This window comes from Podarcis raffonei, chromosome 10, assembly GCF_027172205.1.
Source record: "Podarcis raffonei isolate rPodRaf1 chromosome 10, rPodRaf1.pri, whole genome shotgun sequence".
Taxonomy (NCBI): Eukaryota; Metazoa; Chordata; class Lepidosauria; order Squamata; family Lacertidae; genus Podarcis; species Podarcis raffonei.
Window position 1 is genome coordinate 11,074,156 of NC_070611.1, and position 11,290 is coordinate 11,085,445.

General features: G+C 39.1%; 1 protein-coding gene across 8 annotated transcripts in view; it reads left to right on the forward strand.

Moving 5' to 3' along the window:
* The window catches only part of CPNE8 (copine 8), a 56,263-nt gene extending 45,985 nt beyond the window's left edge, over nucleotides 1–10,278 (forward strand). For 3 of the 8 annotated variants that reach the window (XM_053406149.1, XM_053406150.1, XM_053406151.1), the window contains 7 exons: nucleotides 458–504; nucleotides 1,320–1,501; nucleotides 1,783–1,910; nucleotides 2,245–2,347; nucleotides 6,631–6,688; nucleotides 7,220–7,293; nucleotides 8,546–10,278. In XM_053406149.1, the coding sequence (XP_053262124.1) occupies nucleotides 458–504; nucleotides 1,320–1,501; nucleotides 1,783–1,910; nucleotides 2,245–2,347; nucleotides 6,631–6,688; nucleotides 7,220–7,293; nucleotides 8,546–8,734 (781 nt within the window). In that variant the 3' untranslated portion in view covers nucleotides 8,735–10,278. Of the gene's footprint in view, nucleotides 1–457; nucleotides 505–1,319; nucleotides 1,502–1,782; nucleotides 1,911–2,244; nucleotides 2,348–5,364; nucleotides 5,387–5,878; nucleotides 5,915–6,630; nucleotides 6,689–7,219; nucleotides 7,294–8,545 lie in introns of those variants that run through there. The other 5 variants (XR_008332464.1, XR_008332466.1, XM_053406155.1 and 2 more) reach the window with 5 other exon arrangements.
* The last annotated feature ends 1,012 nt before the right edge of the window (nucleotides 10,279–11,290 follow it).

Consider the following 11,290-nt stretch of genomic DNA (forward strand, 5'->3'; position numbering starts at 1 on the left):
TGGCTCCCTATCTTTGGAATGATCTCCCCAGTAAGGTCTGCCTAGTGCCATCATTAACATGTTTTTGTTCTTTATTGCTATTTTATTGAGTCTGTTCTATGGTTTTAATTGTAAAGTTCTCCTAGCCTAGCCCCGGTTTTGTTATGCTTTACGTTTAAAAAATTGATGAATTGCTTAGACTATTTATAAAGCAAGCAATTAAGAATTTGAAATAATACTCATACTTGTACATCAGCGCTGTTGTGCTTATTGGAGCTTATTCCTAGGTATGCATGTATACAATTACAAAGTAATGTTATAGTATAATTATTCTGATGCTCTTTGGCAGTTCTGTGTATCGTTAACATGCACATTTGTCTCAGTGACATTTTATTGGTTTTTCTTGATTTATTACTCCTCATATAGCAACTTACATCTTCAGATATTTTCACATTTGTTTGTTTACTTCATTTTACAGGACTCAAATAAATTTCACTGTGGCTATTGATTTCACAGCTTCGAATGGTAAGTATTGGTTTGTTTATATTAAATTGAGTATCCGCACAGTATTTGTGAACGGTTTTGGCACTGTATTTTTCATTTTGCTTGTCCTATTGTGGGGGGACTCTAGTGAGAATTCATTTTGAAGATTTGGATCCAAATATTTATGTGGAAGAAAAAGACCCTTGCTTTTATGTGTCAGGGGCCCCCACTTTCTTGTTCTCCTCTATATTTCATCCCCCTCCCATATCCATTACAATACTGTTCAGATGGTCTCTCAGGAGGTGCAGAAGACTGCAGCTGGAGAAGGGGGCAAATAAGTTACCTTCTGTGGGCATAACTCTTCTCACAGAAATTAGGATTCAAGCCAGGAACCTACCCATTACACTCTAGAGAGGGAAAATGGCTTTCTTTAGGCTGTCTTTTGTTGTAGAAAATATTGTGTATATCTGTAAACCACAGTCACAATCTGTAGAACAAAATACCAAACTGAGCATTCTAGCTTTTTAAAAAATAGCCGTCCATGCCACTTTTGGAAATCCAGAGCTGTTGCTAATGCAGTTTTGAAGGGCTATTGCTTCAAAAAAAGTTACACAAAGCATGCACAGTTTCTTCAGCATGCTAGAAACTATGGAATTTGCCTCATTATACACCTAAATAATGCAAATAAAAAAGAATATTTAGAGCAAACACCTAATCCAAATTCATCATGGGAAACACACTGTATTTCATACCTGAATTAAGACAGAGCTAGTGTGGAATCTCATATATTGATACTGTAAGGCATACTGCTCAACACGTTCACAAACCCATCTCAACAATGTGCTTTGTTTCAACAGGTAACCCTGCACACCCAACCTCACTTCATTATATGAACCCATACCAGCTGAATGCTTATGGAATGGCACTGAGGGCAGTAGGGGAAATAATTCAAGACTACGATAGTGACAAAATGTTTCCAGCTCTAGGTTTTGGTGCAAAATTGCCGCCAGACGGAAGAGTGTCTCATGAGTTTGCCTTGGTAAGGAATGGTTCTATCGTTTTTAAATTTTATATATTTAAAAATTCCTCTTTGTGTTTCATGGTTCCTCATATATATATTTGTGGATCCATTTGTGCTCAGATTCATTAATTTTTAAGAGTATTGTAGAAAATATTGGCCTTTTTTTCTGCTATATACATTTGCATTTAAATCATGAGATGTACCGGAGGTTGTGTTAGCCTCCTGCTATCGGGTAAGGGGTATACACAGCATTCCTATAAGCAAGAATTAATACTTTGCCCCTGTGTTTTTCCTTATAGAATGGAAACCCGCAAAATCCTTACTGCAGTGGAATAGATGGTGTAATGGAAGCATACTACATGAGTCTAAAATCTGTACAGCTTTATGGACCAACAAACTTTGCTCCTGTTATTAATCATGTAGCAAGGTAATGGTTACATTAATTATTCTGGGAAAATTCAGCACAGTGACTTTATGCTGAGTTGATGTCAGTCACCAAAAACAAAAGGGGGGAAAATATATTAGCTGTTTGAGGGACATGGGGGGTGCTGTGGGTTAAACCACTGTGCCACTTGGACTTGATAAATCAATGCACCAGTTTCTAATGATGTCCTGGTTAATAAACACACTACTACCTGTCATTTTGAATGTTTCGTTTCAGTTTTTAGTTTGTGTCTGTAGTACATTGATTTAAAAGCAATCTGAAAGTTTTATATTCTCATATTAAAACTGTAATTGTGTTTGTATGTGTTTTGTTTTAGATATGCTGCCTCAATAAAAGATGGCTCCCAGTATTTTGTTCTTCTCATTATTACAGATGGGGTCATTTCTGACATGGCTCAAACAAAGGAGTCTATTGTGAATGTAAGTTATGTTTAAACTTGATCTTGAAAATACTTCAAAAGTAGAATACATACTGTATTTTCCCCTGGGCAACCACTCATTGCCCTGGGTATTTCTGTCTCATTAACGTTTTCATGTTCCTTTGTATTTGAATACCATGACCATTCCTGTTCTTTTGTCAAATGCACCATGGTATGTTTATTTGTTTAGGGTGGCAGTCAGCTAAGTAGATTCACTGCTATTTTTTTTTTGTAGTTATCTTATAAAACTTATTATTAAACTAAATACAAATTTAAAATAAATAAAACAAAGGGTTAATTATTAACATGACAGATGTAGGACAGCTCAACAACGATATGCACCAATACTATGTTTCTCCTTTATATTTTCTATAATTTATATAATCTGTAATTTATCAAGGTTGGTGGGGCAGGCATTAACCCTTAACACCCATTGAAATGACTAAATGAGGTTCACTAATGTCGGTAGATCTGTTCTGAGTACATCTTAGTTGAATGCCACCAGAATAAGTATCTTAAGTATTTAATAATGAATACCGTATTTTTCGCTCTATAACACGCACCCGACCATAACACGCACGTAGTTTTTAGAGGAGGAAAATCTGTAGGCATGCCACCCGTAGGCATTTCCTCCATAACACGCACAGACATTTCCCCTTACTTTCTAGGAGGAAAAAAGTGAGTGTTATGGTGCAAAAAATACGGTAATTTATAACCCATATTTTCAGCCAACTATTTCAGAGCCGGATATAGCAAAATTCAGCCTAAAATGCAACAACAATAGAATAAGTTAATAGTGCACAGCCTCTGAAAGCTACCATGTTTTAACTTGGCACTGAAACATAAAAAGATTTGGCGCCAGTCGTCTGAGCCCCCAGTGACAAAGCTTGATCTAGGAGCCCCTCCAAGCTGTAAACCAGCTCCTTCAAGGGTAGAACAGGTCATCTGCCTAATTCCAAGACCACGATACCCCAGTTTGTCAAGATTCAACTTCAGCCCTCATCCAGCCCATGACAGCATTCAGGCATTGATCCAGGGATGATCCCATATGGCCTCATCTGACTCAGATCACAGGAGAAATAGAGTTGGCAAAATTAATATTTTTTGTCCCCTGCTGCCTTCACGGTCCTGGTTTTTTCTTAGGCATTTGTAGGCTTACAGAAGATATATATCCTGTCTTCCATCACTTAAAGCACCTTAAAACACAAAGCTCCAATCCTGTACATACTTACCCAGGTGGAATCTACACACATATAAAAAAAAGTTCTGAAAATGCTTTTTTTTAAAAAGCATTTTGAAAAATACACCGGATTTTCCATAAGGCTCATCATTGACATCTAGTGTGGCATTGTATATTGTACTTAAAACACGCTTAAAACGTTTTATTTGCAGCTGTACAGCTGAGTCCCCAGTTGTACTCAGTGGGACTTTTTCTCTGAATTGGTATGTATCCATTCACGTCCTTGGGGACAGTTGACATCATGCTATCAGGTTGAAATAGTGTTTCCCCCAGCATCTGAAGGCACAAATTGCCGCTGTCATGGAAAAAACAAAAACTTGAGGCCAACCCCAGCTAGTTTCAATTTCTCCCTTCACCAGCTGAATTGTCAGCTTCAACTCCCTGCTCTTGTTGTCAGCTCAGGCCTGTTACTTATCTTATTTTGTGGTAATTTATGTGTGTTGGTGACTCTCTTTCCTCCTACCCGTTGTCTGACTGTACTCCACCCCCCCAACCTCAGGGTTTTGGGGTTTTTTGTTCCTTCTCCACTTGCTGCCATTTTCTCTTCTCATCTTCTTCTACTTTTTCTTTCCCTGTTCCCTTTCTTGCCTGTTCAATATATTAAGAATAAAAAGGACCCTGTGTGCGCATTTTCTCAGTCTCTCCTCCACTCAACTCTACTTCGCTGGGCTAGTTTCCGGCTCGGCAGGTTCTAGGGGGAGGTGAATAAGAAATAGTTGCCCAACCCATTGGAGATTCTTCAGATTTCCAAGAGGACTCTACTACTGGTTTTATTGTCTTAGATATGGAGAAGGATTGTATGGGGAATCAGATACTGAAGAAGCCTTTTAAAGGCATTTTACCCTGCCTCTTGGTGCAAGGAAATCTCCTCAGCAACTTTAGCTAGATGGTTAAAAGCCTCCATTGCTTTAGCTTATAAAAATTTGCATTTTTATTCCCCCAGCCAAAATTATGGCCCATTCAACTAGGGCTGCAGCTGCTTTACCTACATTTTCTCTGAATGCTTCCCTACAGGAGATTTGTTGGGCAGCCACCTTAGCTAGTCCCAAAAGCTTTATTAAATAGTATAAAGTGGGTGTTTCTGCCTCTGCAGAGGCATCCTTTGGGAGGTCCTGCTGAACCCAGACACAGCCAATAGTTCATTCATAGGTATCCCACTCTATATGGTTCAGTTTGAGTGTGTCCCATCAGATGCCACGACATGCTTGGAACAGATACCAATATTACTTATCCTTGAAGGGTTCTTTTACATCCATGTAATATGGCAGCAGGGCCTCACCCCTTTTTCCAGACTGCCTTTCTCACTCCGCATGATTGGCTTATTTCATATTCTTTATACAATATTTGCTTTCATTCCCTGGGCAGGGATTGTCTTGTGTTTGTCTTTGTTCATGTCACTCTTCTGCTTTGGCCTCTATTATCCCGGCTTATCATCATAGAAACTGGCTGGGATTGGCATGGTAACGCCTGTAAATTTTTTCCCAATTAGAGTACAGTGGACGTTCGGGTTGCGAACGTGATCCGTGCAAGATGCACGTTTGCAGCCCACAGCCTCCACAACCCGCAGCGGCACGTCTGCGCATGCGCTGGTTGCGATCCGGCGCTTCTGCGCATGCGCAAAGCGTGATTTAGCGCTTCTGCGGATCTGCAACCGCTGAAACCCAGAAGTAACCCATTCCGGTACTTCCGGGTTTCGGTGGACCGTAACCCGAAAAACGCAACCTGAAGCGTCTGTAACCCGAGGTATGCCTGTAGTGATTTCTGCCTTCAACCACTAGGGGGAGCACCATTCCCACCTGACGTCATGTTAAAGGTAAAGGTAAAGGTACCCCTGCCCATACGGGCCAGTCTTGACAGACTCTGGGGTTGTGCGCCCATCTCACTTAAGAGGCCGAGGGCCAGCGCTGTCCGGAGACACTTCCGGGTCACGTGGCCAGCGTGACATTGCTGCTCTGGCGAGCCAGAGCCGCACACGGAACGCCGTTTACCTTCCCGCTAGTAAGCGGTCCCTATTTATCTACTTGCACCCGGGGGTGCTTTCGAACTGCTAGGTTGGCAGGCGCTGGGACCGAACAACGGGAGCGCACCGCACCGCGGGGATTCGAACCGCCGAACTTTCGATCGGCAAGCCCTAGGCGCTGAGGCTTTTACCCACAGCGCCACCCGCGTCCCTAGCGTCATGTTACATGCATGTAAAAGAACCTTACATAGAACCTTACATAGGTAAGCTTATAGGTAAACCTTACATAGGTAAGCTGAGGCTTTTACCCACAGCGCCACCCGCGTCCCTAGCGTCATGTTACATGCATGTAAAAGAACCTTACATAGGTAAGTACCAATGATATCTTCTCCTTACCAGGCACCCAAAGTAAGCCTGGCTTGTGTGAGAGAAGAAGCAGTAACTTCCCTGTAGTTCTGAGTTTAGGTCACATGCCCTTCCTTTTTCTTCCACAAACTTGGTTTAGAGTAAAAAGTAACAGAAAGTGCCCTTTCTGTCCGTCCTTGGATTGAAACACATTACCATTTTTCTTGCATCTGAGACAGACGTACAGATGTTTAGCACAATTCAGTCAAACTTCAGCTGCTTCTGGTGCAATTGATATCAGGGGTATATGCTGAGTTCTCCCCCAGGATCTTAAACCTTAATTTTGGCTGGATGGTGCCTAGTGTTTGTTTGAAAATCACAGTAAAAGCAAAATAGCCAGGTTGTTGCTGTAAACAGGTAAAAAAAATGTGCAAGAAAGAGAGTATATGTAGATTATTTTTCCAGCATAATTTTACTTCAGCTGCTCCCTTGCCATCAAACCGCTTTTAAACTCCCTCCCAAATAACTGAGAAAGAGGAGCTGAATCATACATATGTATATAAAATGTTTTATGGATCACAGGTATGTATTCAAATGTGATCTTTTCATCTATGATTGAAGGTAATGTTGTGCACCACAATTAAATTGTACATACCTGCATCACACATGGTGCTGAGAGTTGCCTATATCTTTAAATTATGTGACAATGTTCATATATGTTTTTCTTTTTCTTTTGAAGGCTTCAAAGCTTCCGATGTCAATAATAATAGTAGGAGTTGGCCCAGCTGAATTTGACGGTGAGCACCCTCAGTTTCAGAATGCTTTTCTTGGAAAGAGGCCTCGGAATTAGGGTCCAATTCCCAGCATCACTTAAATGGCAATTTATCTTTCTTTTGTAGCTGATACTCCATTTTTCCTAGCAAAATGAACTCTAAGCAGCCTATGTGATAAAACATACATTACTCCATGCTCTGGTAACTTCTAGATTTGATTGAGGCTGCCTTTGGAAGATTGCATGGAAATGTTAACTGGTCCAAAACACAGCAGCCATATTATTGGGAGGGGTTCCCTTGAGAACTCATATAATCCCTATTTTAAAACAGCTGTAGATGTTCAGGATCTTGTGTTTGTGAATAGCAATACAGTTGAATTGCCTAATTCGGGTGAAACACCCAAACCTAATTGCTTGCTTGTAGTTCAGAAGTTCAACTGGGCCATAAAGTGCTATGTAAATAAATAACAAAAGAAAAAACTATGTGTTTTTCATATGGGCTTTGTTGAACAGATTAAATCAAACAATATGAATACATTACTCTGTCTTTTTTCAGCTATGGAAGAATTGGATGGTGATGAAGTAAGACTCTCCTCAAGAGGAATGTATGCAGAAAGAGATATTGTACAGGTGAGAGAAAGCGCTTCTGTCTAGCAGATCTTTTATATGCTTAGAGTACACATAATGTATGTATGGGACGCAGGTGGCGCTATGGTCTAAACCACTGAGCCTTGGGCTTGCCAATCAGAAGGTCGGCGGTTCGAATCCCTGCAACGGGGTAAGCTCCCGTTGCTCAGTCCCAGCTCCTGCCAACCTAGCAGTTCGAAAGCACGTCAAAGTGCAAGTCGATAAAATAGGTACCGCTCCCGTGGGAAGGTAAATGGTGTTTCTGTGCACTGCTCTGTTTCGCCAGAAGCGGCTTAGTCATGCTGGCCACATGACCCGGAATAACTCACTGCGGACAAACGTCGGCTCCCTCAGCCAGTAAAACGAGATGAGCACCACAACCCCAGGGTCGTCCGCGACTGGACCTAACGCTCAGGGGTCCCTTTACCTTTACCTTTTTTAAAATGTATGTATACAGGTTGGTTTGCACTTCAGAAAACCAGGCTGGAAAGTTCTAGATAGCAAGGACAATTCAAAGTGCTGGTCACACTTTTAAAGCGCTATACAGTTTTGAACTGAGGTATTTTAAGGGTGACTTTCTGATGCCTAAAACCTGCTCACCTGCTGTGATCATCATTGCTATTCCTGCTCCATGTCCCATCACCACCAGAGGTGCAATTTGGCAATGACCCCAGACAGGATCTTTTCAGAAGCAGCACCTAGGGTTTGTAACTTGCCTACTGGAAATTCAGTTATAAGCATTCCAGTATTATATGAAAGTAGCTTTGTTTCATCAAGTCTTTAGCATGGAGTAACATTTTCCTAGTTTGCTGTTTTGATATTTTGCTGCTCTCTATTTGTTTTTCCATATGTAGATTTATTTATGTTTTGATATTGTGATATTTTTATTTTATGTTGTATGTTAGTATGAAGGCCTTCAACAGAAAAGCCTAAAAATACCAATGTGTGATATAATCAGTGCTTTTTTCTGGGGGTACACATACTCCTAAACATTTTGTGAATCTAAGTTTGGCCTCATTGAGGGCCAGTATTTCAAAATGAGTAGGAAAACGAGAGTACCCCTAAACATTTTTTAGAAAAAAAGCACTGAATATAATATGCATCTGCAAAAGATCTGAAATATTAATATCATCTTTACCAAGTTAAGTTTCAAAATAAAGGACATCTTATTTTCAACCTTTGGTTTTCATTCTTTACGATGCCCCAGTTGCAATGCTAAACAAATTCTCTCTCCCTCCCCTCCATTTCGTTTCAGTTTGTACCGTTTCGGGATTACATTGACAGAAGTGGAAACCACATTTTAAGTATGGCCAGACTTGCTAGAGATGTCTTGGCTGAGATCCCAGACCAGTTTCTCTCCTATATGAGGGTGAGAGGAATCAAGCCATTGCCTGCACCTCCTCCATACACCCCGCCTATTCATGTATTGCAGACTCAGATATGAGCACTCGGAATGCTGAATGCTTTTCACAAACCATAGAGCACTGTTAAGTGCAGTACAGTGGTGCACTTTAAAGAGCCAGCGAGCTGAAGCGAAACGTTCTTCTTTGTATGCAGTAAAGGCTTCTGGTGGCATTTGGAGCAAAATAACGTTAACTTCATATACCAAAATGTCCAACTTGGTTGCATGCGCAACTGAACAGCTTTTATGTAAGAGGAAGAAAATGGTGATGTCTGTTTCTGAGTTTTATTTTGTTTCTGACAGAATAAGCTACTATTGTCGTGTGTATTTTGGAGAAAGCACAAGTCACGGGTTCAACTCAAAAGTCCTTGTCTTTCCTGACTTAATATGTACATAAGATGTGAATGCAAATTCCTCTGTATCAATGTTTACATGTTACTACTTTTCAAACTTAACTACTTTTTATAATTATTCTTAACCTTAAGAATTTGGGATATTGAATTGTCTTCTATCTTGCAATAGTAAAATCCACAAGAGAAGCAATATCTCTTTGAATGATTGTCCAGACAAAAACGAATGCAAAACTGTGAGTAGAAATTGGGAGGCCAAACATATTCTGTAGGTCTCAATAATGGAAACACCTCACTCAGGTGCTGGGTAATGAATCATCAGACGGATTTGGGAATAAGCTTCCAAGATGTGAATACTGTAAGATTTTATTTTTTCTGCAAGGTATTCCAGTTTCTGAAATAACTTGTGTTTACATTTTTTAAAGAATGATTATGCTGGCATAATAAATTTGAACAACAACACAGTGTTATTCTAGGAAATGGCAGCATCAACTTTTGAGTCCTGAAATTTGACTCATGCAATGTAATCTGTAGAGTCTCTTGCATAGCAGCTATAGAGCTTTGACAACCTAATTGCTTTCTGCAGGTTATTTTATTATGAGTGACTTGATGCTCTTATGCAAATTGCCAGTTGCTGTGAGGTTTGTCTAGATGGTCCATTCAAAGGGATGCTGGCACATTTTGAGTTATCTGTTGCCACAGTCACATCGCCATATAGGGCACACAAGTGGTAATGAATTAAATGTGTTACAATTGCACAGCTATGTTGCTTTGTGCACAACTTTGTATATAGAACTACTCAAGTATTTTATTATATATGCCTGTTCTTATCCTAATTATCAAATGTTTTTGCATGTACAGTTTTTACACACAAAATAACACATTTTTGTGAGTATTTATGTCAAAACTTTTAATTAGAACAAATGGCCTTAAATCTCACAAATACCTTGGAAATGATTGTGAATTGCCTTCAGATACTGGAAAACATGTTTTACTTTTTTGTCAAAATTGTAATTGCCTTGTAATGTGTAGCTCTCTTATTTGACACATAACCTGTTTACTACTTTATTTACTACTATATATGTTATACAGACAAGTATTAAATTAAGGTGCATTTTTTAAGCATGAAAAGTTTTTTCTGGGAAAGTATATATACATGGCATTAATGGTATATAATCCTATGTAATACAGAATCTTCCATTTTTAAATATATTAAAGATCCTTAAAATATTCTCATACTGGGATATGACTAATCAGTTTGCTCAAAATAGCTAAATGCTCATCTTGGAAACTCATACTGCAAATATTGAATCTGCAAAAATAAGAGAGCAGTTTGGGTAGAACTAGTAAAAGTTTCTAAAATCTTCGAGAGGTTCACAACTTTTTAGAATAAGCCTATCAGTGAGAAAAAAATGTTAAAAGAAAGTGGGGTTGCAGAGATTACTGAGCATTGAACAGAACTTTTGTTTCTCGAATCAGATTCAGAGCTAAGCTAATACAGCGTGTCATTTTAGGGGATGAAACTTAATTTTTGCAAATTTCTTCTGTGAGGGGTCTTAAAAATACATTTTGGGATATGAGGAATTCAAATCTATTATTTTTGTGATTGGACAACATTTAGCTCAGTAACTCGATATGTTTGATGAAGAAGCACATAAACTGCTTTCGGAAGACCAACGAGATTTAATTTCACCTTCTGAAAATGTCAGGTAATGCTAAATAATAAATTAATGTAATATAATACAATATAATTATATTACATAACTACAAGTACAATCGTAACTACAAGTACTTGGCAATCATTTTTACACACGTTTTACTTATCAAGCAAAACTGTATTAGTTTAACCAAAATATCTTTTGAATTTCTAAATCACATTGCAGTGGACCTCATGTTACGTACCAACTTTTTAGCAGCCCTACTTTTTGGAATTAGAAAGTTGAAAATTCAACATGCCCTACTAAGCCATATATGTCTTCACCAGATATAAAATACCTCAGCAAAGCATCTTGTCTTTCTTGCTTATTCTCCAGAAGGTTCCCAAAGGGGCTTCCCTCAGATTACATGTCATGTAATTTTAAGTACTCTGCTTTCTCATTTGTGTTTCCATCAGAAACAAAAAGGCAATTTTCTAATGTGTCAGCTGAAATCTTTTCTCTGGTGGCCTATAATCTGATGTATGCTATAGGATGCAGAAAGCCTGTCACAAACTTCTCATAGATTTAATAATTGATTATTTCACTTAGTT